Raw genomic sequence first — 25029 nt, 5'->3', positions numbered from 1 at the left:
TAATGGGTATTACTTCTTCCTGTTTGTTCTATACACAGCTCAAAATATGTCTTGCTTCTCAAAGTGTATTCAGCCTGCTTACACAGTAGACTTTCTTGAGACCTCTATTGAAATGCCTTCTTAGTTCCCCTTCTACAAAGCAATGGAAATTACAAGAAAAATAAGCCATGGAAAAATAGATGGGATTTAAAATAGAGCTTCATAACTTTGTTGCTAGTTATATTAGCTTATATGCCCTAGCTGTTAAAACTCTGTATTTCCAAAATATTTTTTGAATGTAATTCTTTTCTAGTGTATTCTTAAAACTACGACGTTATAAATAGGCCAGGGAAAATGTTCTTTTTTTTGTGTAAACAAATGCCAAGTCTGTTGTATTATCTTATTTTTGATATTTTGACATTTCAGTATATATAGTGACATAATTACAGGAGTCACATCTTGTAAATAGGGTGACCATAAGGCAAGGCTGGAAAGCTCATGTGATGGCTGGCACACAGGCCTGAGAGAGATTGTTATGCTTGGTATCTCAATCTCTGCAGAGCTGATCTGACCTCCAGTGGCTGCACAAGTGGGCATTTTATTTGCTTTGTTCTGTAACACTGGTATTTGAACACTTGCAAACACACCAGTATCTTATTTTACTAGACACTGATATGCCTTCTAGAGTATACTTTAACAGTCTCCTCAGTCTGAATATCACAATGCTCAAATATGCAGAGTTCAAAGTTCTACTATTTTTCTGAACCTAGCAGCAACAAATTTGTTTTATTGTTAATGTACAATACCTCAGCTTCACTGTTTATTTGTTCGTGTTTCATATGGCTTTGGAGCATTTTTAAATCCTTATTGATGCCTGCTTAATTTTGCAGTGAAAGTAGCAAACTATAGACGTTTCCAGAACCTTGGAAAACTGCTAGCAAGTCACTATGTTACAGAAATTTCTTTAGAATACTTGATAATGTGTCTGCTTTTTAAAAAGTGGCCATTATCCACATGCTCACACATCAGATCACAGCCAGAGCAACAGCAATGGTGGCTTTTCATCCCTGTTTCTTCATCGTCTGGTCCTGTGACAGTAACAATGGGTTGGCTCCTTGATGCAGAAGATGTGTAGTATCATGATGAAGGATCCCTAGTGGAAGAGTTTAGAATTACCTTAGCGAGGGGTTTTGCCCCTTTCACCAATTTTTTCAAGACTAGAAAAGTTTGCAAGTGTTAGGGCTTGGGTTTTTTTCCCGTTTTTCTTCCTGCATTATTAACTGTCCAGATAAACCTCCATTGCAAACAAATATTGTTCTGGTTCCAGTTAGGATAGGGTTAATCTTTCCAGCAGCCAGGAGAGGTCATTCTATACACCTCACAACTTCGATGGGGATGGGAGAAAGGACCTTTCCAGGTCACTTATCCTGGCAGTGGTCAACTGGTTTTGGGAGTTCTCAGTTTAGTGAGCACTTGTGTGAATCATTTGCCTTTCTTATACACTCGTTTATTAATACTCTATTCAGTTTTCTTGCAGTTAAATCCGTTACACAAATTATTTGTTTAAAACATAAACCCCTTTACTGAAGTCATAACTGCAGTAAAATTGTTGTAAGCTAGATTTTACTAGTGTTAAAAACTGATGAAGACTACTTTTTGTAACGTCAGACACCAAGACAACTGATTGAAGCAGAGGGCAGCTCTGCCTCTTCATCCATCTGTGAAGATGATTTAGAAGCTTTGCCTCACTGCAGTCAGTCTGAATTTATGTCACCTAGACAATTAAAAAATAAAGACTTCAAAGTAGCTTAGGTAAGTTATGAATAGAGGTTTTTTTCTCAATTGCTGGTGGGAAAACTGATTTTTTGACCCATAACCACAGTAGGAAAAGGAAATGAATGCAGTAAAGGTTCACGCCCGTATTTCCCTGAAAAGCAAACCACTGGCATTAACTAAATTACTACCTAGTTTTGTGGCTACAGCCTCTATTAAGAGTAGAGTAAAATTCAGGCCTGCATTGTAAGGGCTGAAACCTATGTCTGTACTTACCTTTCCACAGGTTTTCCCAAATTTGTTTTCAGTAATGGTAGTCAGAAAAAGGCAACACACCAAGGCTTTCTGCTGTATTTCAGCCATTCATCCAAACAAGAGATGCCTATGAAAGCTCAAAATAAAAACTACCCCAAAACAAATTACATCCCCAAACTCAAAGCTTAAAAAGTAGAACTTTATTCACACATTTGAAACAAGACAATAGTCGTCCTGAAACCAGCTGTCATATTTCATGATTCTAATCAGACCTGTAAGATGTCCCTCCTACTATGACAGTGCACTGTTTTCCATGTCAGTGCCACCAGTGGCCACTGTAACACACATTGCTGCCATAGCTCTCTCCTAAAAGAGGAGACCATAATCAATTGTTCTGGTGCTGCCATTCAGACAGAAAGTCTGAGAAATGCAAGATGTGTTGAGAGATAAATGAAATCGACCACATGGGGTCAAAAGAGTTAAATCTATCTTGGTAAAAAGACTTGAAACTGCCTCAGGGGAGTAAAAAGTATTTTGTTGCTACAGTGCTTTTGAAATACATTTGACTAAGGTCTTTAAGAAACAGTTAGTTTCAATGCACATTTAATTACTAGTCTGAAGTTATTTATTTGTTAATAGGGACAGCTCAGTGTTAAGAAAATGTTACAACTAATTGTCTTGATAAAATTCAGTTCTTCACAATCCCCAATGCATAAGTGATATACACCTCTCAGCAGAAAAGATTTTTACCTGGCTTTAAAAAAGAAGCACAGATTAGTATAAAAGAGCTTTTTGGTTTTAAACACACAAAGAATTACTCAATTACATTACATTACAGAAATTACATGTTGTCATAGAAAATCAGAAAACAATTCCCCAGGAGAATATAGTTTTGTTTTATAAGGAAGTAAACAATACACTGGAGAATTCTGAACAAAGCATTTAAAATAAAAGCATAGGTACTGAAGTACTGAGAACAGAACTGCTCAACATTACCAGACTGAATTTGTCCTGAAAACAAAGTTTAACTACAACCTACCATCCCATCTGTGTAAAGAAACAGAGATGAAAAAACTGCATTTCACTTACAACCTTTTGTTCCCAAAACAACCCACTATGAACCATTAATAATTCATATAAGCTGCACTGTTAATCCTGATGTAGAGAGATGCTGTAGCTAAAACTCTCATCAGAGCAATTAATACTTTCCTTCATCCTTACAATTCCACAGCTGCTAAGCAAAGAAGGGATTACTACTGGCAGAAGTAGTCTTTACAGAGAGCCATAGGAGTGGATTGAAGTCCCAAAGCCAAGAGGTTTTTGAAGGGAGTTCACAATTTGACTATATCTTCATTCACCACAAAGCTGCAATACTTACAATCCTTCAGAACAATGGTGGATATTCGGTTACTTTTCATGAGTTTGTCTCTCCAGTGCTGCTTCCATTCGGCTTTGTTTTAAACCCTACAGGAAAGAATTTAGTAAAATCTTGGTTTTGCCAACATGCAAATAAAAGCTTTAGTTGCAGAACAAAAACATTTCTGGACAATCTTTTCCAGTCTTTACAAATAACGATCAGTTTTTAACTTTCTTTGGAAATCAGAATGGGCAGTTTAGAAACAATAAAAGCCAAACTATATGTCTTCTTTAAAATCAGAGGCTGTACAAAATCATTTCAAATACATGCTTCTTATTCAATTGAAAGTAAATTAAAGCAATCTACAATTATATAAAATCTGAAGCACCAAATCCTCCCTTTCCAACTTCCTCAGTGCAAAGAGTTCAGCATGTCATTTTCACAGATGAAAATATGAATCAGTAGTACAAGTCACAGATTTTCAGCCACAGCACAATATACTGACAGTTCATACTGGACCTTCACAATGACATGAAACAATTACCGATAAACAATCTCTGCAAAAGTGCCAAATCTGATCTTAAATGCGATAGTACCACTCATACTGAAAGAGAATACATAGACTATCAAAAAATAAACGTATTTACTCCCTATGTCTAAAAGGCAGAAGACGTTGTTTTAGAATGGCTGTAAAACAGTGGCTATGAAAGTACCTGGCAGGATCCCTCCAGTCGAACAAAGTGCTAAAACATCAACTAAATATATACATATACACACATACGTACATATATCTATGCTGGCTCAACTGAATTTTATTCAATGACAATACTTACACAACACAAAACACCCTTACACATAGCAATTGTAAACCAGAATAAGCAGCCCTCTCTGTGCGGCTTTTCGCTGCAAAGAGGAAAACCAAAAGCAATGCAAAATTACCAAGACACTTCAAAATCACAGCAGCACATACCAGGTAATATCCAGTGTGGTAACCACTCATGTACCAGGCTATCAACATGCTCCCCAATGCTTCATCATCCTCAGCAGAGTCTGGCCTCATAGGTGGTGGAGGAGGAATCAACTAAGAAATCACAAAGGAAATGTTTGTGTTTCAATAGGGTGTTTCCCAGATTAAATTCTATTATTCTCATAGAATTTAATTATTCTAAAATTCTAATTCTAAAAGATTAAAACATGAAACTGAAAAATAGAAACATATCCTCAGTTTGTTCTCTGAAAAGGAGTCAAAGATGTTTTCTAAACACATGTAATTTCCAAAGTCTAGGAAAAACAAGACTCCTGTAGCTTAACTGTACACAAAAAGTGTTACTAGGGAAAAACACTATCATTCATCTTCAGTGAAATGCTGTTAATACAAAGTGTAGTTTCTTCTAATAATTTACCCCTTGGCATTCTTACCAACGTCTTCACTGTCACAGAAATGAGTGCAAATCAGACCTTTTATGTTAGATTATCATAATATTTGCAACTGAATTTATTAACAAAAACATGAAGAATACAGGCAAACAGAAAAAAATGTGTTCTAAAAACACAGGCAGTGAGCACATTCAGTGAGAAAACCCGAGATCACCAATACTCATCTTCCCCATTCTTCTGTCACTTACTGGTGGTCCTGCTGGGAAGGGTGGGGGCCAGCAAGATAAAAATGATGGAGGTGCCTTGAATTTTGCTCCAGACTACATGAGGAAAAAAAGAAAAGTAGAACAGTACAAATTAAAAGGGAATTGGGGTATTAGGATTTTACTTAAGAGAATTATGTGAAACTATTCACATTTCTTAAACAACAGAGAACACACCCCAGAAATTTAATGAAAATATAGGCAACAGCTATTTCTGAGGCACATTCCATAATTTGAGAAGTACAACTTTAGATTACTCATGTCACTGAGGTAAACACTACTGAAACAGGGTTCTGATTAATACAAGCATTTTTAACAGGTTTTCCTAAGTGGAAGTCAATGGTTACACTCTCAAAAGGAAGAAAGAGATCAAATGTTTACACAGGCAAGCAGGTAATTCCTCTGCTCCTGCGCAGATGGGGAATTTGACTAAATTCCATTATGCAAGTGAATGTCCTTAAATAAAAATCTAGATACAAATCTACTCATACAAAAGAAAAAAGATTAAATAAAACCTTACAAAGAAATCTCGCACAAACAGTAATATTTAGAAAACATAATGCTGTGTTTTAGAAAACAACTGCATTATTACTTAGACTCCTACACAACAGGAAAACTGAAGGGTGTATTAATACCCCATTCACTCCTAATTCAAGAAAGCAGCTACAGCTGAGAGGCTCTATGATATGTGAACATCACCTTTAACAGCTTCAACGTCCTGTGAAGGGAAACATACCAAAATCTTAAAACATCAACAGCACTGCCATTAATCACATCACCAGAATCCAGGGAACAACATCCCTCTTTTAAGGTAAAGGCAATTGGAAAGCAAGTGTTAGCTAAGGACCAGAAGGTTCTCCTCACTAGACAGCAGCGCTGCAGAAGGACTACACTGTGGCCAGACTATTACAAAACGGCAGACCAACAGTACATCAGTACCAACAGTGTATCAGTACATCCATTCCCAAAATGCTGCTAATTGAATTCTAGACAATGATAAATATCATCTTTTTGTCTCAGGATTCACAATAATACCAGGCTTAACAACGGTACACGAATTATTTTTAATTAAGATTGAGCTTACCTTTCCTACGCCTGGGGCTGGTGGTGGTGGTGTGGGAAATCTCAAGTTCTGAGGAGAAAATTTTGCTTTTGTGCAGTTGCTTTTGTTTTGGGGTGACAAGGAAGATTTTTCACTTTCATCTGTTGAATATGGAGTCTCATTGTCATTCTAGAAGACAAAGACATTTTTATGACATGCACTAAACAAGAGTTTACAACAAGCAATTTTAGTGTGAAAAAGCTTGGAAAGTTCCATTCACACCCTTCCCCCTCTCTAGCCCTCCCAGTCCTACTCAGGAATAACTTTATCTGCTCACCATTTTAGCAATGTTATCTTTCACTAGTGAATTTCTTGTTGTCCCCTCCCTTTCTTCCATGCTGAGTTCAAGAAGTAAAGGGATGCTTTCATTCCCTCCATCAGCTTGTGTCTGTTTACAAGAGAACTGAGCATCGCTTCTCACTCTGAACACCATCAGTGCCATCAGACATACTAAAAGAAGCTTATTTTCCAGCTTTCCCATTTCTTTACAGAAGAACGAAAGAGTCCCTCACCTCCCCAAGAATGCCCCAGCCCACTTACTGTTTCATCACTGGCTGGAGGAAGCAGATCAGACAGGTTCTGCTCCTCCTGATTTCCATATCCCGTGTAAGTGACAACACATGTGCCTCTCTTCTGGTTGATGGAGGCAATAGTTGCTAGATACAAATTACCATCCTCAGACCAAACAGCACTGCAGCTGTCACCAACCTTCCACTGCAATAGAAGCAAGAGAAGCGTGTAAATACCCACACCAATGGCCAGAGAGAAGGTGCTTTTTCCTGAACTACTTTTTGTCCAGAAAGATGGATCCCCCCTACAGTGTTTCCTTTGTATTTACTGAAATTCCTCTACGTAGCTTAAAAATAAAGTTTAGAACGTTATCACACCATCACCCCAAAATGTTACTCTCAAGGTGCTGAAGCAGCTACTTCTGAGTACGGAAGTACAACATGCAGTACGAGCACCACCGGCATTTACAAGTGAGACGACCTGTTTCAAAGGCGCTGTATTGCTCTTGTTTCTATTTCTGTTCTTTTTATGGTTTTTTCTCTTTATCACCAGGCGCTGCTCCTGCTTCTCTGAAGGCTCCGAACATTCCCCATTCTTTAAGGCATTCTTAGGGAAAAGAAAGGAGAAAACCAATAAATGCCAATCCAGCGGCCTCAACTCCAGATCCAGCCATAGCCGCGCCGACCCGTTACCTTGAAGGAGGCCACCGCCTTGTCGTACGCCTTGATGAGGGCCGTGTCGTCCCAGATGTCCGAGTCGTCGCTCTGGGGAGGCCACACATCCTTTAGCGCCATCGCAAGGCCCCGCTCCCAGCCCCGCTCCCGGCCCGCCCCGCCATTCCCACCTGCCCGGTGCCGCGCCGGAACAGCACCCCGTCCGCCATGGCCGCGCGCCCGCCGCGCACGCGCCGAGCCCCATGCCCGCCCCGCCGCCGGAAGGGGCGCGGCCCTGCCCGGGCCCGCCGGGGGGCGCTGCCGCCGCGGCCGCGGGGGTCTCTGGGCCGGCTCGGCCGGGAAACCCGCCCTGGTGAGCTGCAGGGTGGCGGCCGGCACCGAGCCGACCGCAGGCGGGCGAAGGAATTGCTGCTGTGCTCGGGAATGACAAGGAGCTGCTGGAAAGGGTCCAGCAACGGGTCACAAAGATGATTTTATATATATACTCTCTCTTATGAGGAGAGGCTGCAGAAGTCGGGCCTGTTCAGCCCACAGAAGAGAAGACTGAGAGAGGGTCTCATCGAAACGTACAAATATCTCGAAGGCAGGTGACCAGAGGATGGTCTCAGACTCTTTTCAATGGTGCTCAGCGATAGGATAAGCACTAATGACCCTAAACTAAAACACAAGAAGTTCCACCTTAGTATGACAAAGAACTTCTTTACACTGAGGGTGGCAGAGCACTGGAACAGGCTGCCCACAAAAATCACGGAGTCTCCATCTCTGGAGATACTCAAACCTCACCTGGGCGCATTCCTGTGCCACCTGCTCCAGGTGAATCTGCCTTGGCAGGGGGCTTGGACTGGATGATCTCCATAGGTCCCTTCCAAACGTAACTACTCTGTGTTTCTGTGCATTGCCTAATTTCTCACCTGCAGGTGTTACATTGCCAGCACCAGCTACATTTTCTTTCTAGTTCCCCTAAAATTGTGCCAGGGGCCTGTTGCCAATAAATGAATGCACTTCGAAGGAACACAGCTTTAAAAGCAAAGGCTTCAAAAGTTGCCTCTAGAGACTGAATCCGCTGCTGAGGATGCACTCAGTGCAGGCAGCTCCGGCCTGCAGCTGCAGTGGGAGCCCAAGGCAAGAGGCCGTGAACTGCCAACCCACTACACAACAAAGGGCACAGGGATGTGTGGCACCAGCCAGGGAACTAAGAGAAGGCAGGAGCCAGGACCCACCCCTAGACTATGAGGGTATAAAAGTCCAGGGGTTCCTTTGTTTAGGGTCCCTCTGCTGAGGCACCGGGTGGAGCTGTTACTTTGTTAGTTTTTGCATAAATACTAGATTATATTAAATATCAGGATGTCTGAGAATCTGCTATGGGAAACATGAGATTGAGCTGGTAAGGAATCCTGGTCTGAATGTGAGAGTGAGGGGTGTAACTGTGAAGGGGCTTCAGTCCCAGCTCAGGTGGTAGAAATGTGACTGCCAGAGTGGCTCCTGGATGGTTAGATGGGGAAGTTTCCTCAACAGTTTTCCCCTGGTCAGTATACAATATATATACTCAAGCATGTTTGTGAAGCAAGGGCTGAGTTTTTCCATGCTAACTTTTATTCCTGCGATAGGTTTAAGCAGTAATTTCAAATCATTTTAGTGGTGTGACAATTTCACGATCTGCTTCCATTGGAACTCGTTAACATCAAGCCTGGAGCTTCTTTAAGTTAGTATCAGGACTCAGTTGAGTCACTTTTGTACACCAACATCTGCAACTTAAAGAGGCATTTCTTCCTATCGGGCAGACTTAAACAGCACGTGACAGTACCTATAATGTGCACTTCTTATAAACTTTACTTATACTTTATATTACACTTACATTCTTATACTTATTTCTCCACAAGATTATCCCTTCCTTATGTTCTTGGTAACTTCTTAGAAATCACGGATTTTGAAGCATAACCATTTCAGATTAGGCTGTATTCCATGCAACATTTTATTGTAAAAATATTTTGAGATTTACAGTTCAAACCTCTGCAAGGTTAAGCACATTTTATAAGTGTGCTCCATTCTGAATGAAGCTGTAATTTCAATAATTCAAGCAACCAAATCTGGTCTAACTGTAGATTCAGAAATTCTGTAACTGGAACCACTAAGTAAAACTAACAAATGCAGCAAAAGCTAGAATAAAGCTATTGCTTGGTATTTTTATTCATACACATGCAGAAGACTGTAGTCAGTTTTGAAAGAGCACTGTAGACAACTAGGCCCATAGTAACCATAAAATACTCTAACTAATGGTAGTTGAACAACTCTGCACAATAAATGTTTAATCATTTAATGGCCAGACACTTTTATGAATGATCTTCTAGGTCCTTCTGCTTCATTCAGTGCATTCTTATCTTCTCCATAGCAGCAGCTCATTTTGCTCCTGCCTGCAGAGACTTCCTTTCATTAGCTGCTTTTTGCTTTTGCTGCATGATCTCAGAGTCCCTGTGAAGAAAATACAGTTGAATATCAGATACTGGCTTACAGTTTTTCGAAGCAGAGTTCCCTCTCTTTAATAACGCCCACTTCAAGAAGGAGAAAAGATCAGTATAAAATTTCTCATCCACAAGCACATTATTTTTATTACCCTGTTTTTTTCAGTGCATGCATTACTCCATGAGGCAGACAATTTACTTGACTAGTAGACCTCATATAATTGTTTCGGTTTTAGAAGTAAAGGACATAATGGATCAAGCATCTTCAAGAAAGCATTACATAATCTTTTCCTGTTTGCAGTAGGCAAAAACCTGCTCAAAAAAATTAAAAAGCTTTACAGGAGTTAATAAAAATAACTCTGTTTAACAGCAGATACAGCAAAATTTCATTCACAGTTTATGCTCTGGCAAGTGATTAGCCAATGAATAAGAACAAAGTATTCAAATGCTGTGTCAGCTATGACACTGGATTCTTTGTGAGCCTTTTCCTTCTCCTTTTTCTGCCTAAAAATTTATTCACCTTTACTAGATCTTACCTCTGTTTCCTCTGAGAAGCAGACAAGCTATCTTCTTTCCTTTTGCCTTTGTGGATCTCCTGAGTTTTCTTCAGGTTCTTTTGGCGGGCAAGTTCACGCTGGTTGCCACCTGCAAAATAATATACAGTTTAGCAAGTACTACCACTTGATTTTTCCACACAGTCTGCCTGTGTAAAAATCTGTTGTAAAGGCAGCACAGTTTGGCACAATGTGTAGAGCTGGTATGATCATATCTTCTATCTCGATGCCCTCTCCCAGTGTACAGCAGGAGAAATTAAAGATTCATAGTTGTTACTTTTTCAATTATATATGTCATCTTCAAGAGGTTACCAAAATGCTAACATTCCTTACAGAAACAAAATGTAGCTTGTCATAGAAGACTGAAGAAAAGCCATCACACCAATAGGCTGGGCAAAATCATGTCAGTAACTCATCCAAAGAGGAGTCACCCACTTTCAGATTTCAGCATTCAATATAGCTTATGAATTAATTTTAGACTGAAAGAACAGCATTGAAATCGATTACACTCAAATACTATTGAAGAGGTGACCTAAAAACGTGTTTTTAATTGGAAATCAAGTGCAGAACTTAAGCCTGGACCTTAGCAACTGGGTGACATTACTTCCAACAAAAGTGAGAGGAGTAACATTACTTCTATATGTTATATAAAGACACAAACCCACCTTACTATCAGTAGAGAGGACACTTCAGGGAGCAGACTTCTTTCCCCACGACTACCAAACCAACAAAGTGCCAACAAGACAGGAATGCAATCTCTTTGATCATACAGAGTTCCTGAGGGCATGACATCAGAACTATCGACTCTCCATCTAAATACCAAGGGTCTTCCAGGCAATGGCCACAGACTGCAAACTCTTCTGCATTAGCTGGTAATCTCTCCTCAGTATTCTATTCCTTAGTTCTATTTTGCTCCAACTTGCCAAACCTGGTTCACTGGCTTGGTACTTCTTGCTCTACTTTTGGACTGACTGTTCCAGATACACTAAGCATAATCATTTGTGCTGTTGAACTAATGATCGCATTCTTTTATACTAAAAAATGACAATTCCATCTCTTCGTAATTTCCATTGTGTCTCTTTTTTTAGTATCTCTACAGTTTTAAGACTGCCTATGCCTCTTTCAGTTTCAAACCCAGAGATCTCAATCTCCGGGTGCCTGTAATTTTTGGTCTACGAAAGCATCTTAGGACTAGGTCACTTTTAAACAACAACCCGCTGTTATGAACCACCACTTTGTACCCACACCATTTCTGAGTAGACAAAGGCACCTGCCATGTCAACAAGTAGACAAGAGCAACCCTGCAGAAGCAGGGGTTTGTGCATTCTTCATAACAACCTATGGACTCCCTGCTAAGAGATACCAGAAGCTCAAGTGAAAACAGCCTGCTTCCCAAGGGCTGCTCTTGTCTTGAAAGATATTTTTTGTCTGTGCCAGGACATTAAGTACTACCTTTTGGAAAAGCTAAGAGAACTTTTACTTATCATCCTCAGTAGCATCCTGTGCCCAAAGTTCATCTAGAAGAAGACCACTTGTTCAGAGACTGAAGCAAACCAGCTGTTTCTAGCAGTACTAGTGTTGATTAGAACTTGATGACTCATGAGCAGATGACATATTCCAGGCCATAAATGGTTCCTGAGTTTTGTGGTGCTCAGGAGGCTAAAACATTATATGAACAACTGGGCAGCAATGAAAGAGCTCTTCTGCAGTGCTTGAAAAAAAGTATCTTCTTTTATCATGAAGAAAACAGAGAGGAAGTCAAAACAAACTGCTAGACCAGAACTACCCTCCACCCCAAACCTCATGTACTTCCTTATTAGCATTTACTCTCCTTAACTCCCGGTTCTTCCTTGTTTTCCAAGCAAACACTGAGCACGGGCTCTGCAGAGTTTTTCCCATATGCACAGCAAGGTTTTATATTTAGGAACAGAACTCAATTGTATCACTGAAAAGCAGCTGGCATAGCAAAGCGGAGAAGGTAGAAAAGCTGAGCAAAACAGAATGTATACAACGCATAGAGTAGCAAACAACTGTCTGAAGAGAAACTTACCACCAACGCTTCCAAGAAACTATTGCCAAGGTCTATTTGTCCCTATTACTTCACCTGAGATGCTGAATAAGTATCCCTATCTTCAAGGGAACCACTGGTGTTTTCTACATTCTATAGTATCAATCTAAATCTTGTCCCAACAGAAGACAATTCAGCTTCCTGAAATCCAAGCATAACCTGCCACAAAAACACCCTTCCTGCTAATACATTTTTATACATTCCTCCTCAAGCATCCCCATCCTGGCCTGCTTGTGCAAGATATACACCTTAGTTCAACCTGTCCTTGCTCTTCCAACTCCAGGAGAAGAAAAGTGCCAACAAAAATCATAAACGTGCCTCTTTATTATGTTCTGTGCACAAACTGTTTACATTCCAGGTCTTCAGCTGCACTTCACCAGCAGTGTGCCCTTATAACTGTATTTCCGATATGAAAGTGAAAGCACAGCCTCAAAACTGTGGGTTTTTTGAGTGAATGTGAAAGCATAACCTCATTAAACACAAGGAGTTTCATTACTGTCAAACACAGCAGGCAGAAAGCACAGGAGCACTCCTAGCAGCCAGGGGAGCCGGAGCATCCTAGGTCCAGTTCATTCTCCGCCATTTTAGAGCGGGTGTACGAACAGTGCTGCTCGTCAGCACTGAACGCGGTGATGATTTACCGAGTGCTCCTGCCCTTTCAACAACAGCTTCAACAACCCCAAGATAAGCAGCGTAGTATTCAATGTTCAGCAGTGATATAAAAGTCCTTTATTTTCAGTCTGGACGGCAGCCGGGACTGAAATGGAGTGTGGCTGTTTTTTCAGCCCATCATCACCTTTATCTCTTCCTCCAGTCCCGCCACCTCTGCTACGCCAGAAGGCGGAGGAGGATGTTTTCGCCTTTTACTTCGGACGGCGGCAGGACTCCGCACGAATTCACCACTGGTTAGATTCCGCTGATGGGACGCCAAGTCCACAAAGAGCCAGATGCGGCAGCGGCCTCACACAGCGGCCGACTTCCGGAGCCCGGCCCAGGCGTGACCCCCAGCTGGACTGCCCTCGGTGTAGCGCCCATGCCTGGAACCGACCAGGAGGGCGGCCCAATTCCCACCACCCACTTCGCTTCACCCGACAGGCCTCAAGTAGCCCCCCAGCACTCACGGGTCATGGTGAGACGCTCAGGCCGCGCAGCACCGCTACCGCTAACACCGCAACCGCTGCGAACTGCCCAGCAACAGCACACGCCTTTCCCACCTCGGAAGCCGTCTCAGGCAGCGCCTGCCGCCGCTGCCCCTTATGGCACCTCGCTGGTCGCTGATGTCACGGCGCCGCGCGGACCTGGCCCAATCAGCGGGACGTGCGCCACTGCCTCCCGCCCCGTGGGCGGAGGCCCTGCGAGGTTCGTGCAGTGCGTCCGCCCGGGCCGGGCTGTGGGGGATTTGGTGTAGCAGCCTGGGCCCGGAGGCAAAGCGGGCGCCTGGAGAGCTGCTGAGAGCCGGCTGAACCAAGGACAACGCGTCTGAGGAGCTGCTGGGGCGTTACAGGCGGCTCCGGCGCTGCTATTGGTTGCGCCGTACACGCTCCCCCTCCTGCCCCTCCTCTCCTGGTCGGCGCACGCTGATGACGTCACGCGTCGCGCCGCCGGGGCGGCACGCCGTCAGCCGGCCGGGCTCGCGGTGTCACCGGGCCGCCGCCGCGCGCTGCTGACACCGCCGAGCTCGCGGGCGGGCACGCGGGCGGGCACGCGGGCGCGCGCCTCTCCCGCCGCCGCCGCCGCCATGTTCCGGCGGGCCCGTCTCACCGTGCGGCCCAATGTGCGGCCCCCGGGCAGGGCCGCCAACATCGGCACTGGCGGGGTGGACCCGGAGCCGCCGGGACTCCCAGGTTCGGACACCCCGGCGACGGACGGAGGAGGGACCGCGGCGGGATCGGCGGACGCGCGGCAGGCAGAGAGGTGAGTCCCGCCAAGCTCGCCTTGGCAGGGCAGCGTCGGGCCGCCGGCGGCGCTGGGCCGCGTATCCCCGGGAGCGGGACGGGCCTGTGCAGGTCGGGACCCGGCGGATCCCGGCAAGTAGCATTGGCTCTCGGTAGCCCTGCTTGTGGCCTATCACCGTCCGGTTATCCGTGAAACCTGCTGCGCTGGCTCCTCCTGAAGATCTCGTGAAAGACACGTGTGGTCGGTGCCTGGTGACTGCGCGTCTGGGCTTGTCGGGCAAGACAAGGATTTGCGGGTGTTCGACGCGTTCGCGGTCTAACCTGAACCCGCGTTTCTTCACTGCCGTTGTGCAGCAGGCGCTTGGAATAGTATTGGAACGGGCTGCCTAGGGAGGTGGCGGAGTCACCGTCCTTGGAAGTCTTTAAGGAAGGACTGGACATGGCATTTAGTGCCGTGGTCTGGTTGACAAGGAGGTGGTGAGTCGTGGGTTGGACTCGATGATCTCGACTTAACTGATTCTGTTATTCTCTATGTTAAGACTGCAAAAGAGTAGTCCAGTGTGGTCTGACACTCGGTTCTTTCTGGCTCCACAGCAGCCAGGAGCCCTGGTTTACTGTGTGCAGCAATTCTTTGTGCTCTGCGACTAGATGAGCTTGATTTTGCATTCTTACAGCATTTTGTCTTTTGTATCCATTTCATGCACTGGCGAGGGAGGACTTCGTGTCTTTTTGCAGGGTTTTTTGCCTATTTTAGTTTTTAAGTACTGGAAGCACATGGTAAAGTTGGCCTTAGGAGTGGTCCTCCCTGAGGATCTCCTTGTTATGGGCTAAGCCTGGCTGGTTGCTAAACCCCACACAGTTTATTGCTTGCTTCCCCACACCCCTGCCCCTCCCAGCCTCATGGGATGGGCAGAAAATTAAAACGGCAAAAGTGCAAGAGAAGGTGTGTCAAGATAAAGAAATAGCGCTACACATAAGCAAAGCAGAATTGGGAATTCATCCACCACTACCTGCAGATGTTTTACTGTCTCCAGGAATGATGTCGCTGTTGACCTCGTTTTAGAGAGATAAGACATGCTCTTTTCATGGAGCAAAAGAAGCTAAAGGTTTATTGCACACATCCCTTTATATATAGAGTTTTACAAATATTTCGTGTCTATCTCCTATTGATCAGTAACAAGCTCTTACTCTGTAATAATTGGTTAGTCTAGAAAAGATGTCAATGTGCAAGAAAGAGTTGTTTGTGAGATATTGCTTTCATTCATTTACTTGATGCTTGGGAATTCCTGAAATAGATGCAAGAAACAATCCTAATCTGTAGAATTCTTTCCCAGGGAAACAAACTGTTTTTCACCGTTGCAGGGCTGTTCTCATGAAGAGCTGGTAGCATTCTCATGGCTTATGTCGGATCAAGTCAGAATTCAGTCTCTCTGAGACTTGCTCAGGCCTATACAGGACTGCTGTTTAGCCACCACAACGGGATTCATCATTTGTAACAGTTACTTGGGAAGACAAATGCTATAACTCCAAATGTCCTTTCTTTCTTGTTCCTCTCGCTTTTACTGAGGAGCATGATGCCGCATTTTGTGGTATCACAACAGTGATCAGTCATTTGAGAACAGTTTTCCTGGTTTCGTCCCCTCCCAGCTTCTTGCCCATCCCCAGTGTGGTCAGCCATGCGTCAGTGTGAGAAAAGACCCTGGTGCTGCATAATCATTGCTCAGCATTCGCTGGAAACATGGGTGTGCTATCAGCGCTGTTGTTTCACAGCATCACCATGTAAGCTACTGTGAAGGAAGTTAACTCTGTCCCCACCAAAGGCAGTACAGATCAATGCTTCAGGGCATTTCCTCAGTCTGATAATTGTTCTTCAGAACAACATTCACACTTCTTTTGTACATTTGGGTTTGAGTCTTTCACAAATACCTCTATTCTTTTAGTTGAAGCTTGTCCCTTATGACAGTATGATGAAGCAGTGTTAGAGTCTTCTGTTTTGGTGGCTGGAAATTCAGGTCTCATACTAGTTGGCATGGCATGTCTTTAGGAAGCCCATGCTGCCTTTTATTCAACTTGTATCCTACATTTTTACTTGTTTTGCACTGTGCTTCAAGGATGTCATTATTTCAAGTTGTATTTATAACATTTTTATGTTACGGGAATCACCTTACTGGATCTTTTGCTGTCTGATTTTTTTTTTAATGAAGAAATTTTTACTGTTTTTCACTTAGATGCTACTGCTACTGTTTCAAAAGATCTGTTAAAGACTTTCATGTTTGTAATTTAATGGGTAGTTATATATAACTGATATATATAACAATATATCAGTTATATATAATTTTAAGTTTCAAAACTATATTGGTGCAACTCTGAAAGGCACTCTGATCTATTCTCGTGGCCTAAAAATAGGCCTTTACCTTACAGCTTCTGACAGGGTAGCCCACCTAGCTGACCAAAGGAAGCCAGTCTTTTTGGATTTCAGTAAAACTTTTGAGACTGCCTCTCACGGTATCCTTCCTTCTGGACAAAACATCCGGCACACACTGGGTTAAACACATGATGGGATGGGTGAGCAAGTGGCTCACAGATCAGGCACAAAGGGTTACAGTGAATGGGGTGACTTCAGACTGGTGACCTGTCACTGGTGGGGCTCCGCAGGGCTCCAACCTCAGCCCTGTGATATTCAGCATTTTCATAAATGACCTGGACACAGGATTCAAAGGTATGCTAAGTGAGTTTGCAGATGATACAAAATGGGAGAACCTGTTGACTACCTTCAGGACAGGGAGGCTCTGCAGAGAGATCTCAACAAATTAGAGGGCTGGGGAAACACCGGGCATATGAAGTTCAAAAAGGGAAGGTGCCGGATTCTGCAGCTGGGGTGAGGCAACACTGGGTGTATGGACTGACTGGGGGACAAGAGACTGGAAGAAAATGACCTGGGGGTCCTGATCAATGACAAATTAAACATGAGTCAGCAGTACCCTGGCAGCCCGGAGGGACAGCCCTGTCCTGGGGTGCATCAGCCACAGCATCACAGCCAGGCAAGGGAGAGGATTGTCCTGCTCTGCTCTGAGCTGGGGCAGCCTCACCTCCAGTGCTGGGGACAGGTCTGGGTGACACACAATAAGAATGACGAAGGGGGCAACAATGATGTTGAAGGGCCTTGAGGTGAAGCTGTACAAGGAGTGGCTGAGGTCACTTGGTCTGTTCAGCCTGGAGGAGACTGAGAGGAGACCACATTGCAGTCTGAAACTTTTTCATGAGGGGAAGTGGAGGGGCAGACACTGATCTCTTCACTCGCAGCTGCTCAAGTCTGTGTCTGTAGTATCAGTCGCTTTACTTTTGTTAATTATCAGGGAAGTGAAAATTTTAAAAGTGTAAGAGAATTCTAATTTTTTAATACAGTTTCTGTTAAATTATATTTAACTGTTCAGAAATCCAGTGTTGCACTCTGATTAAAAGCTCCACATAACACAGATGGTATGGAGAAGGTGAATGAAGAATTATTTTCAATTGTCTCCAGCTGTACAAAGAACAGTGGGTGTTGAGTGGAATTTACAAGAATCTCATTCAAAACACATAAATAGGCACCATGTAATAAACCCTCTAAACTCTTTGCCCACGGGTGTTCTGTACTAAAATGTGTATGAACTCATAGTGTGGGACAAATTGATTCAGCCATTTAACAGAGTCTGCAAAATGCAAAGACATCATCTGCAGCATTTGCCTGAATCACAGACAGTAGCTGGAGTCAATTTCGAAAAGTTTCATTGTGTATTTATACTTTGTTTATATTTCTTGGAAAGCATTTACTTCTGACCATTTTTAAAAGAAGAACCTTGGGTGTGGTTGTCCTTACCTACAGAAACAGGGCATAGTTCCAACATAAAATTTAAAAAACTGTCTTTATGACTCAGTTGTAATTATACTGCAGTCTTGCTACGAGCAACAGCCATGAAGCTGAACACTGGTGGAGTCAGCAAACTTGGATGATCATAATGGTTGGCAATTTTACTTGCATTTTGAAAATTACTTCTGCATAAGTGATAGAAAAAGTACTTACATATAAAGTTTTCCAGGGAAGCTAAGAGTTATTGATGTGTTAAGTGTGAGCAGCAATTTGACTGCTGAAATTTTTCTGGAAGCCACAGTTTACATATCATCTACTTGCAAATGTGTAAGAGGAATGTTCACTTTTATTGTAATAAAAGTAATCAAACCACTATTACATACAGCTTTGTTAAAGTGTTTTTAATATGTCGCCTATGTTATACGGGTAGTTTTTTATAAAGTTTTATGATACTGGTATTTTCAGCTGAAAGGAGAGAGCCTTCCAAAGAAAGAGGTGGAGTGTGGGAATATGTTACTGCTACAATCTTGTTGATCAGTGATTAGTATTAGAAAATAATACAGCAGTTCTTAAAGCTGTTTATTTTATGAGGAAATACCAGCTATAGGTTGGTCCTAGCATGGCTTCTTGTGTTTAGCTGCTTTCCCGTAGCCTAGTGTTTATACTAATTGGCCCATAACCACATCTTTAAAGTAAAAGTAACAAATCTATCACTGTAAAGACCTTCAGAATACTCTTTTAAATTTTCCAGTGATGACAAGGCGAATAATGCAAGTGGCACTGGGGAAGCTAGTAAACCTGCAGAGATGCTTACCCAGAGAAGAAAACGTATCTCCACCATGCCAAATCTTGTGAAACCCAGAGCTGGACCATCGTCTGCTCAGCGTTCTGCACCAAAACAGCAGAGGCGAACATCGCAGTCCTCTGATGGCAGTGCTTCACTTCAGAAGGATCCCTCCCCATCAGAAAAGAGTAATGTTGAAAGCTCTGTAAAGTCTCCCATGCTTCCTGAGAAGAAAACACCTGTGCCACAAGTGCCACAGTTTTCACCACTAAAAAAATCTGTGAACAAAGAGCAAATTGTTGGTGTAGCTGCTCCAAAAAATGATGATAGCTTGCAGAAGAATGTACCCTCTCCTCTCAAGGAGAGACCAACACAGGAAAGATCACGAACACAAGAGGAAAAGCTACCTGTGAAACCTTCTCCTGAGAAAGTCAAACGAACATGTTCTGACCGGGAAAGGATCCTCAAAGCTCGGAAATTAAGAGAAATGCTTAAAGAAGAGCTGAAGAAGGAGCGGATGGTAAGGCCTCTGTGTTGAGCAGCGCTTGTCTGTAAAGGGCAAGACACTCTGTGATTCACCCTGCATACATTATCTCATTGCTGTTGTGTTTTCTGATGTTAGTCAGCTGCCTACTGCTTGTAGTCTGTCATACCTCGTAACTCTATGTGTTTATTCTGTTTATAAGCAGTAGCAGCATTTTGTTCCCTAATAATACAGATTTTACATGGAATTGCCTATCTTTTTATTTGATTAGACCACAAGTCTTTTTGACATGACATCTGGTTTTATAGTCAGCATTCTAATTTTGAAAGTTTCATGGTTTGTAATATAGCAGGGAAGTGTGCTGTAAGAAGCTTGGATTTGGGATGTCTCATATATTTTCAAGTTGATCATTGTCCAAGTTATGTAATTTTGAATAACTTCTAATTTATTTGTGCCAAGTATTGAAAGCTTCTGAAAGAGCAAGTGGCTTAAGGGTCTGTAATGCCCTCGTTGAGAAAGGGACACTTAAGATAATCTTTGGTTCTTGGGAGTGGTATATGTGTGCATGTGTGAACAGCAAAATTCCATGAATGGGTACTTTGTAAACAAACAAAAGTAATAATAATTTGTGAAATATTAAATACTTTTAGGGTGAATCTAAGTGTTTGTTGTTTTCTTTTGTTTCATTTTGGTTTATATGGAAGAAGTTGAAACACAGGCCTCCAGTAATTGAAGGACGTTCTCCACCAGATCGTTCTAAAATGACTATGAGAGACTTAATATACTATCTGCCAGAAAACAATCCTATGAAGTAAGTATGACTTTTTTTCTATCTCCTTAGGTTAAATTACTTTTCAACCTCTATAATACTTAAATATGGAGTATTAGCACAGATACAGTATTATTGCAATGGTTGCAAAAGCTTCTAGACTATCTTCTAGTTTTCACATCTGCTTAATTCTGGCACAGAAGTGAGAATGGAGCTTAGTGTACATGTTGAAATACACAAACATGAACCTGTCCTTAGTGTTGATTTATCTCTGCAGAAATACAGAGTAGTAGAATTTTAATTTCTTTTCCATCTGCTTGCTGTGAAATTTTTAGTTGTGGCTGTTAAAGATATTATAATTGCCCACTAGACCCAGTGGACCCAGGAAGCTAAGCATTTTTCCTTTTAGGTGCTGAAGTGCAAAATGCACTGCAAGACCCTTGAGGGTAGCTGCTTCTGCTCCATTGATATATTTCACCAGTAGCAAGGCTGAGTTGCATGCAGGGAACACTAATGCAGTGGGTTGCACAGACTGCCACAGGCAGAGCAGAGCAGGGCCTTTTCCCTGCAACTGTCAAAAGCAGTCACATGAATAGGAGCATAGTTATCCAAGTCCTGTTCTTTCAGTAGTAGATGAGTTTTCTGGTGGTGTCTGTTATCACCTGCTTGTTAATGTTTGTGTGCTTGTGTGTTTTATTTATCGCTTGCCTTATTTTTTCTTTTACACTAAATAGTTCCTAAGGAGGTAAAAAGCAAGATGCTCTCATGTTCCCTGTATCCCGATGTATCCCAGTGGATTTCTACTTGAAATAACTTTTTTGTCCTTGCTTGTAAAAAAAAGAGTGAAATTTACTAAACGTTGGTGGTTGTGTAGTTCAATCTAGATGTGATACAAATAATTGAAAAAAAAAACCTTTGTGTTTCTTCGTCCATTGTCCACTAAAAGCCAGTTTAGTGGAAGAAAGCAGAAATGTATCTGTACAAACAAACATCTCTAGCTTTTTATGGCATTTTAGGTCTTCATTGGTAGAAGAAAAGAGAACAGAAAAAAATTCTGCACTGAGTCAAATGAAAGAGTAAGTCTTGATGGTGAAGTATAATCAAAAAGTTTTCTGGTGTAAAAAACCCTGCATTTCTGTGATAATACTAACGGTGTAGGTATATGTCTTTACTGTTTCAATATCATAGCCTAATTTATAGAAATTGTAATTTGGGCAGGTAGGGTGGTTAAAAATCACTTTACTTTCAACATTAAATTTTGCATATTTCCTTTTTACTGTAGAATGAAAAGCAGGTTTCAAAGTTCACATATTGACTGATTTCTTGATGCGTTGCATTGCTGGGTGGTTCATCAAATTGTTGAATGTCTGACATACTGAGCAGCAATTCAAAACGCTTACTATTTTTGCTTGCTATTTTAAAAACTGTAGACAGGAAGAGAAAAGTACTCCTGATCATGAAGAAGAGGAGGACGATGAAGAGGAGAATGGGGAAGAGAGTCAGGATGGCCCACTTCTTGTTCCTCGTGTAAAAGTAGCAGAAGATGGTTCAATCATTCTGGATGAAGAAAGGTGATAAATTCCTTGCCTGACTCATGTGGACTGTACTGCACTGTGGCTCAGTTTGTAAATAGAGGAATACTTTACGCTGGGATGAGTATGAGTGTTTTTATGTTTGGGAGTTGAGCTGCACTGACTTAGGAGACAGTACAAGGATGCAACAAAATACGAGCAGCCAGTAATCTGCATCACTGGTGGCATACTTTATGAGAAATGTTGCTGGGGAAGGAGGTAGAGAGGAACATTACATATTTTATTACTGTGAACGAACACTGAAGATTTCTCAAACTTCTAAAATCATCTGTTTAGCTGACTTTTTTGCTTCTCAAAGTTAACATGTATCTGCTTACTGTTATTTGGTTATCAGTACAATTTGCTCCAGCTTTGCATCTTGCCTGTTGCTGCTTTATTCTTCTGTCAGTGCTTTCAGTAACTTTGCTTAGAATATGATGTTTAATAAGTAGATTATTAAATTTCTGAGTTCCCCAAAGGTACTAACATGAGAGTTAGACCAAGGTTTAAGGATAAAGAGGGCATGGTAAAAAAATTTGAAAATAATGTAGGAGGATATTGAGAGGTTCTCATGGTTTTACAAAATATATTTCGGAAATGTTAAAAAGTTTTGGTTTTTTTTAAAAGATACTTAATTATATCTGTCTGTATTATATCTTATAAAACAGAAAAAACAAATTTGCTCACAAAGGATAAATAGGGTAGCGTTTGCTTGCTGCATTCTCCCATTAAAGTACATGTTAGTGTAGTTATTAAAGTTATTGCATAGTAGAAATGCTCTCTTGTGGTTAAAAAATTTGAATAGCTGTCTTATAAACATCTACTAGGTGTTTTCTTAGCAATATTTTGAGGTGAATCTTCTTGTGTGTTTTCTTTCCCAGCTTAACTGTAGAAGTTCTAAGAACAAAAGGTCCATGTGTTGTAGAGGAAAATGATCCCATCTTTGAGCGTGGCTCTACAACTACATATTCTAGCTTCAGGAAAAGTTTTTACACAAAACCATGGTCAAATAAAGGTGAGTATATTTTTGGTTTCAAGTTTTGAGTCTGCAAAGAAGTCCTAGTTTTCACCTATGCTTTATACTTGACAGTTTTCATCTCCAGTGGAGAAAATGGATCTACTTCCATGTCATCTCATGTCATCTCTACCCTCCGTCCACATTCTTACAACAGGCAGAGATGTGGTATTTAATGTGAAAACTGGCATGTTTTAAAAGTGCAGTGCCTTTTAACATGTAGGCTATCTGCCTTTTTTTTCCACCATGGATGTTTAAATGCTGAGGAAATGCTAGTCTGCTTTATCAAGGGCATAATTTTGGATTCTGGTTTACAGATATCGGACATCTATATGGTACTTAAACTAGGTTCTTCTGGCATTGGCAGGAATAGATTGTGTAAGGTGTCTCTGTGTGGACTGATTTCAGTGCAAGTGGACAGCTGTGTTCTTACGAGTGGTTGGGTTGGGTTCTTCATTACTCCTGCTGTGAATTGACTATTATCTCTAGGCTTACAACACCGTGCAAGAATTTTTACAGTTGGAAATTACTTTTTACCACTATAGATGGAAAAATTAGCTTCAGAATTCACTGTGATCTCTTTGGAATGCACTCTTTTTCTGTTAATAATGGAGACAGTAGATTTACGTGATGTTTTTCTGATTCCTGTTTGTGCTTGTGGACATGGACAATTTGGGGTTGGTTAGCTTTGGTTTACTAGCTTTAGAAAGTACTCTTCACATTTTGCAGTTTTCTAATAGATTAGACAGTTCTTTCTGTTGATAGTTCGTTCAGCAAATGTTAATAGAGGGGCCTAGGTAAAATAACAAACATACTCCATATATACTCACCTGGACTCGCAGCTACAGTACACAACCTCAGAGTTACAGATCTTATCACATTAAGGTCGCAAGATGTTCTCATTTCTGATAGCAAGAAGGATGTTCTAGTAAATATTTAAGTGTGTGTAATTTTTTCTTTCTTTTCCCTTCTAGAAACAGACATGTTCTTTTTAGCTATCAGTATGGTAGGAACAGACTTCTCCTTGATTGGGCGGCTGTTTCCTCACAGAGCCAGAGCAGAAATTAAGGTAAAAATTAAAGCACTCAATAAAGAAACGGAGTATCTGGTTTTATTTTTCTTTTTCTTATTTGCCTTCCCTTGCTTCCTCTACTAGTATTGATAATTTTGGTGCTATTTTTCTCCACAGTAGTGCTTATTTTCTGATACAACATTAAAATGCTGGTCGAATTTCAGTGAATGTATCTAGTAAATGTAGCATACTTTAACAGACTGCTTTAGTTGAAGAATGCTGATACACCTAAATGGCTGTTTGGTGAGGGGCTTCTGTGTCATCTCATTTGTTGTACACAGCTGGGAAAGTCTTTGGTATTTCAAACCTTGCTCAGATTAAACGTCAGGAAAAGGTGTAGAAAATAATAAAAGTGTAGCTGATGATATCTATGATAACAGATTTTATATTTAAAAATTAATTACAAACTTGTGTTCTCTGGATATGCATGTGAATTTCTACAGTTTTAGTTGGTTTGTTGCACTGAAGGCTTAGCTTGAACTGCCATTTTGTACAACATGTTGCTGGATTTCTTTCTTAATGATAAACACAACTGTGCACTTGCTTTTAGAACAAGTTCAAACGTGAGGAGAAAGCTAATGGATGGAGAATAGACAAAGCTTTCAGTGAGTAAATATTCCATATCCTAATGAGTCACTAAATAGTACCTATCTATTTTCATGGTAATTTCTGTGCTTTGCCTTGTTTGAATTACTTAGAAGAAAGTTTTTGTTCATAGATGAATCCAGAAGCTGTGGAATTGTAGGTTTTCATAACAAGCATACTTCACAATAACGGTCTTTAGGTTTGTTTTCTATCTTTTCTAGATGTCTGCTAAATGAGATTAATATAAACTTTCTTCTGTATATTCAGTTGAAGTTAGTTCTTATTCATGGGAATTTCTAGCACAGTTATTTATTGTAAACTGCTTTGAGACTCCTTAAGACTTTCTTAATTAGTTGAATGAGGTACATATGTCCTACAGCAGCATATTAATACATTATTTAGTACTATGGTACAGTTGATGTATTTGTCAGTTCTTAAGTTTTCTGAACTACTTAGTTTTATAACTTTTTAAAACCAAACTACCATAATCCAGGCAACTTCAACTTTATGTCAACTTCAGCCCCTGCTCAAGTGATACAGAAATTACTTACAAGAACTCTCTGTTTAAATGTATATAACCTTTTTTTTAATATTATGTCACGTATCACTGATTATTTTACAAAGATGAAACTC

At 41.4% G+C, this 25029-nt stretch overlaps 3 protein-coding genes across 9 annotated transcripts in view; 1 reads left to right on the top strand and 2 right to left on the bottom strand.

The window, feature by feature from the left end:
* Positions 1-2185: 2185 nt before the first annotated feature.
* Positions 2186-7561, bottom strand: LOC106859675 (survival motor neuron protein-like). 4 transcript variants are annotated; one of them, XM_088155843.1, is made up of 10 exons: positions 7461-7561; positions 7309-7380; positions 7097-7222; positions 6647-6820; positions 6384-6494; positions 6089-6235; positions 4990-5061; positions 4335-4445; positions 3386-3471; positions 2186-2761 (listed from the first exon to the last, which is right to left on the bottom strand). In XM_088155843.1, the coding sequence occupies exons 1-9, from the start codon at positions 7497-7499 to the stop codon at positions 3415-3417; spliced, it is 909 nt and encodes a 302-aa protein (XP_088011969.1). In that variant the 5' UTR covers positions 7500-7561; the 3' UTR covers positions 2186-2761; positions 3386-3414. The 4 variants fall into 4 exon arrangements, with proteins under 4 accessions (XP_088011969.1, XP_088011968.1, XP_014742622.1 ...); XM_088155842.1 differs by having other exon boundaries at positions 2186-3471; XM_014887136.2 differs by lacking the exon at positions 6384-6494 and having other exon boundaries at positions 7461-7553.
* Positions 7562-9244: 1683 nt separating this feature from the next.
* Positions 9245-13721, bottom strand: LOC106859677 (small EDRK-rich factor 1-like). Its single transcript, XM_014887138.2, has 3 exons — positions 13493-13721; positions 10286-10394; positions 9245-9759 (listed from the first exon to the last, which is right to left on the bottom strand). Exons 1-3 carry the CDS (start codon positions 13497-13499, stop codon positions 9687-9689), a joined length of 189 nt encoding a protein of 62 aa, XP_014742624.1. The 5' UTR covers positions 13500-13721; the 3' UTR covers positions 9245-9686.
* A 337-nt stretch (positions 13722-14058) lies between these two features.
* Positions 14059-25029, top strand: part of LOC106859662 (BDP1 general transcription factor IIIB subunit) — a 52691-nt gene continuing 41720 nt past the window's right edge. For 2 of the 4 annotated variants that reach the window (XM_088155838.1, XM_014887111.2), the window contains exons 1-8: positions 14095-14285; positions 18868-19420; positions 20089-20195; positions 21170-21229; positions 21584-21724; positions 22606-22739; positions 23714-23808; positions 24362-24416. In XM_088155838.1, the coding sequence (XP_088011964.1) occupies positions 14110-14285; positions 18868-19420; positions 20089-20195; positions 21170-21229; positions 21584-21724; positions 22606-22739; positions 23714-23808; positions 24362-24416 (1321 nt within the window). In that variant the 5' untranslated portion in view covers positions 14095-14109. Of the gene's footprint in view, positions 14286-18867; positions 19421-20088; positions 20196-21169; positions 21230-21583; positions 21725-22605; positions 22740-23713; positions 23809-24361; positions 24417-25029 lie in introns of all 4 variants that reach the window. The other 2 variants (XM_088155840.1, XM_088155837.1) reach the window with 2 other exon arrangements.

The sequence above is a fragment of the Sturnus vulgaris genome, chromosome Z, assembly GCF_052056855.1.
Source record: "Sturnus vulgaris isolate bStuVul1 chromosome Z, bStuVul1.hap1, whole genome shotgun sequence".
In the NCBI taxonomy this organism is placed as follows: Eukaryota; Metazoa; Chordata; class Aves; order Passeriformes; family Sturnidae; genus Sturnus; species Sturnus vulgaris.
Note: the sequence above shows the minus strand (reverse complement) of the source record. Positions and strands in the feature narration are given on the sequence as shown.

Coding starts and splice junctions, on each gene's coding strand:
- LOC106859675 (XM_088155842.1), bottom strand. CDS start 7,499: ATGGCGGACGGGGTGCTGTTCCGGCGCGGCACCGGGCAG. Junction 6,821..7,096: donor ATACAGCGCCTTTGAAACAG/GTCGTCTCACTT, acceptor CTTCTATTGCAG/TGGAAGGTTGGTGACAGCTG. Junction 6,236..6,383: donor AAGATAACATTGCTAAAATG/GTGAGCAGATAA, acceptor TTTGTCTTCTAG/AATGACAATGAGACTCCATA.
- LOC106859677 (XM_014887138.2), bottom strand. Junction 9,760..10,285: donor GCTTCTCAGAGGAAACAGAG/GTAAGATCTAGT, acceptor TTTTCTTCACAG/GGACTCTGAGATCATGCAGC.